This window comes from Morone saxatilis, unplaced genomic scaffold, assembly GCF_004916995.1.
Source record: "Morone saxatilis isolate NCDOM2014 unplaced genomic scaffold, NCSU_SB_2.0 Contig5, whole genome shotgun sequence".
Lineage (NCBI taxonomy): Eukaryota > Metazoa > Chordata > Actinopteri > Moronidae > Morone > Morone saxatilis.
In genome coordinates, this window is record NW_023340095.1 from 9118016 (window position 1) to 9119625 (window position 1610).

Genomic DNA, 1610 nt, shown 5'->3' on the forward strand with positions numbered 1-1610 from the left:
GCAATACTACTGTTACGACACACTGTAATCAGTCCTCCTGTCCAGACTAGCCCTGAAGAGATCCTTTCTTTAAGTGATTTAAATGTTGTCGTGTCATTTTGTGGAAGAATTACTTTTAAAGTTCAGCTGTAGCTAAAAAGAGACCTCAACATTCGGAGTGTGACAAAATAAGAAGGGATCATTCAAAGGTGTAGTTCAAAGTGCCCTCGTGTTAACTCTACTGCAGCTCAGCAAGGACACACTATTTGGCAAAACACAGAGAAGGAACTTGGTACTAAAAACACTGTAACTTCGGAGGATATCGATCAAATTTTTGTGTAATAATATTTTGAATATAGGTCAATTTTACATTCACAAATCATTTTTTTAAAGTTGCTCCAAACCTTGTGGCATTTATAAATGACTTCTTTAAATCCTTCAGAAAACTGGAGAGAGCAGTGCGTTAAGACTCTCTGAATAAGTTGTGTTTTATACTGATTAAACCCCATTTAAGTTTATTTAAGTAGATTTTTCTGTTTTGTTTTGTTTTTTTGTAAAACAGAAAAACTTGGGGAGATATCTACTTGATTTGCATTAGGAAGGGATCTCTTCAGGTTCAATGTGAACAGGAAGAACAAAACGATTTCAATGTATAGATGAGCATGTGAGTATTGTTTTAACCTTTACCTTTTAGGAACTTAAACCAGTTTTCTCCGTATCTGACCCTCACACAACATATAGCACAGAACAGCAAGCTACATTATACTCCTCTCTTAATACTGGCTTTCATACTTAAAAGGAGGTCAAGGAGGAGAAGCTATTGAGGACGCAGTTGTAGAGACATCAGTGCCAGATAAAACATCTCGTAGCAGACGTAAACCTGGTTGTAGAGGAACTGACCTTCCAGCATTCTTAACAAATCCAACATCAGCGAGCACCGCCTGGCAGAGATCACAGCAGAAACAGTCTGGATGCCAACTGTTGTTCATAGCCTTGATCACACGGCCGATGATGAACTCACCTTGTAGAAGAACAACAGAGTTATTATGGAGAACTTGTTCAAGACCAAACAGTTGATATTTATTATTTAAAAGGGCATTAACTCCCAACAGAGACCCTGAACGGATCAGGGTCAGGTGAAGAAAATGGGTGGTATTTATTCTCTGTTACTGCAGTTCCTGTACTCACCACACTGGTGGCAGCAGGGAGCAAACAGCATCTGGAAGTCATGTTCACAGTATTTCCTGCCTTCGAACTGTCAACAGAATCCAAACAATTTGGACACAATTAATTAAAACACACAGCTGTAAAGTTACACAATATGACTTTAGTAAACAATGCAACCCTTACAAAGCTTTACAATATATACACAAATATATTCTAATATTAGATATAACAGAAATACCAGCACCGATGTGTCTTTGTTACCCAGCTACAAATATGACTCAGTGTCCGACGTTTTCTCATGAAAAAGTAAATCTCAATGTGGAACTGCTTCTGACAGTAAAACCATGTTGGAGGTATTTTGGCACTAAAGCTGTTAAATGTGACGAATCAAATTAGCAGAGAAAACAGTGGAGGGACAGGCTGGGAAGTATAGCTGATACAGTTTAATGACAGCAGCTGTGAAA

The 1610-nt window shown here is 38.1% G+C and overlaps 1 protein-coding gene across 1 annotated transcript in view; it reads right to left on the reverse strand.

Annotated features, from left to right (window-relative positions):
- Positions 1–1610, reverse strand: part of LOC118339337 (LIM and senescent cell antigen-like-containing domain protein 1) — a 13999-nt gene that overhangs the window by 7304 nt on the left and 5085 nt on the right. Inside the window, exons 3-4 of the mRNA XM_035676922.1 lie at positions 1168–1234; positions 822–1000 (exon numbers count right to left, since the gene is read on the reverse strand). Of these exons, the coding sequence (XP_035532815.1) occupies positions 822–1000; positions 1168–1234 (246 nt within the window). The remainder of the gene's footprint in view (positions 1–821; positions 1001–1167; positions 1235–1610) is intronic.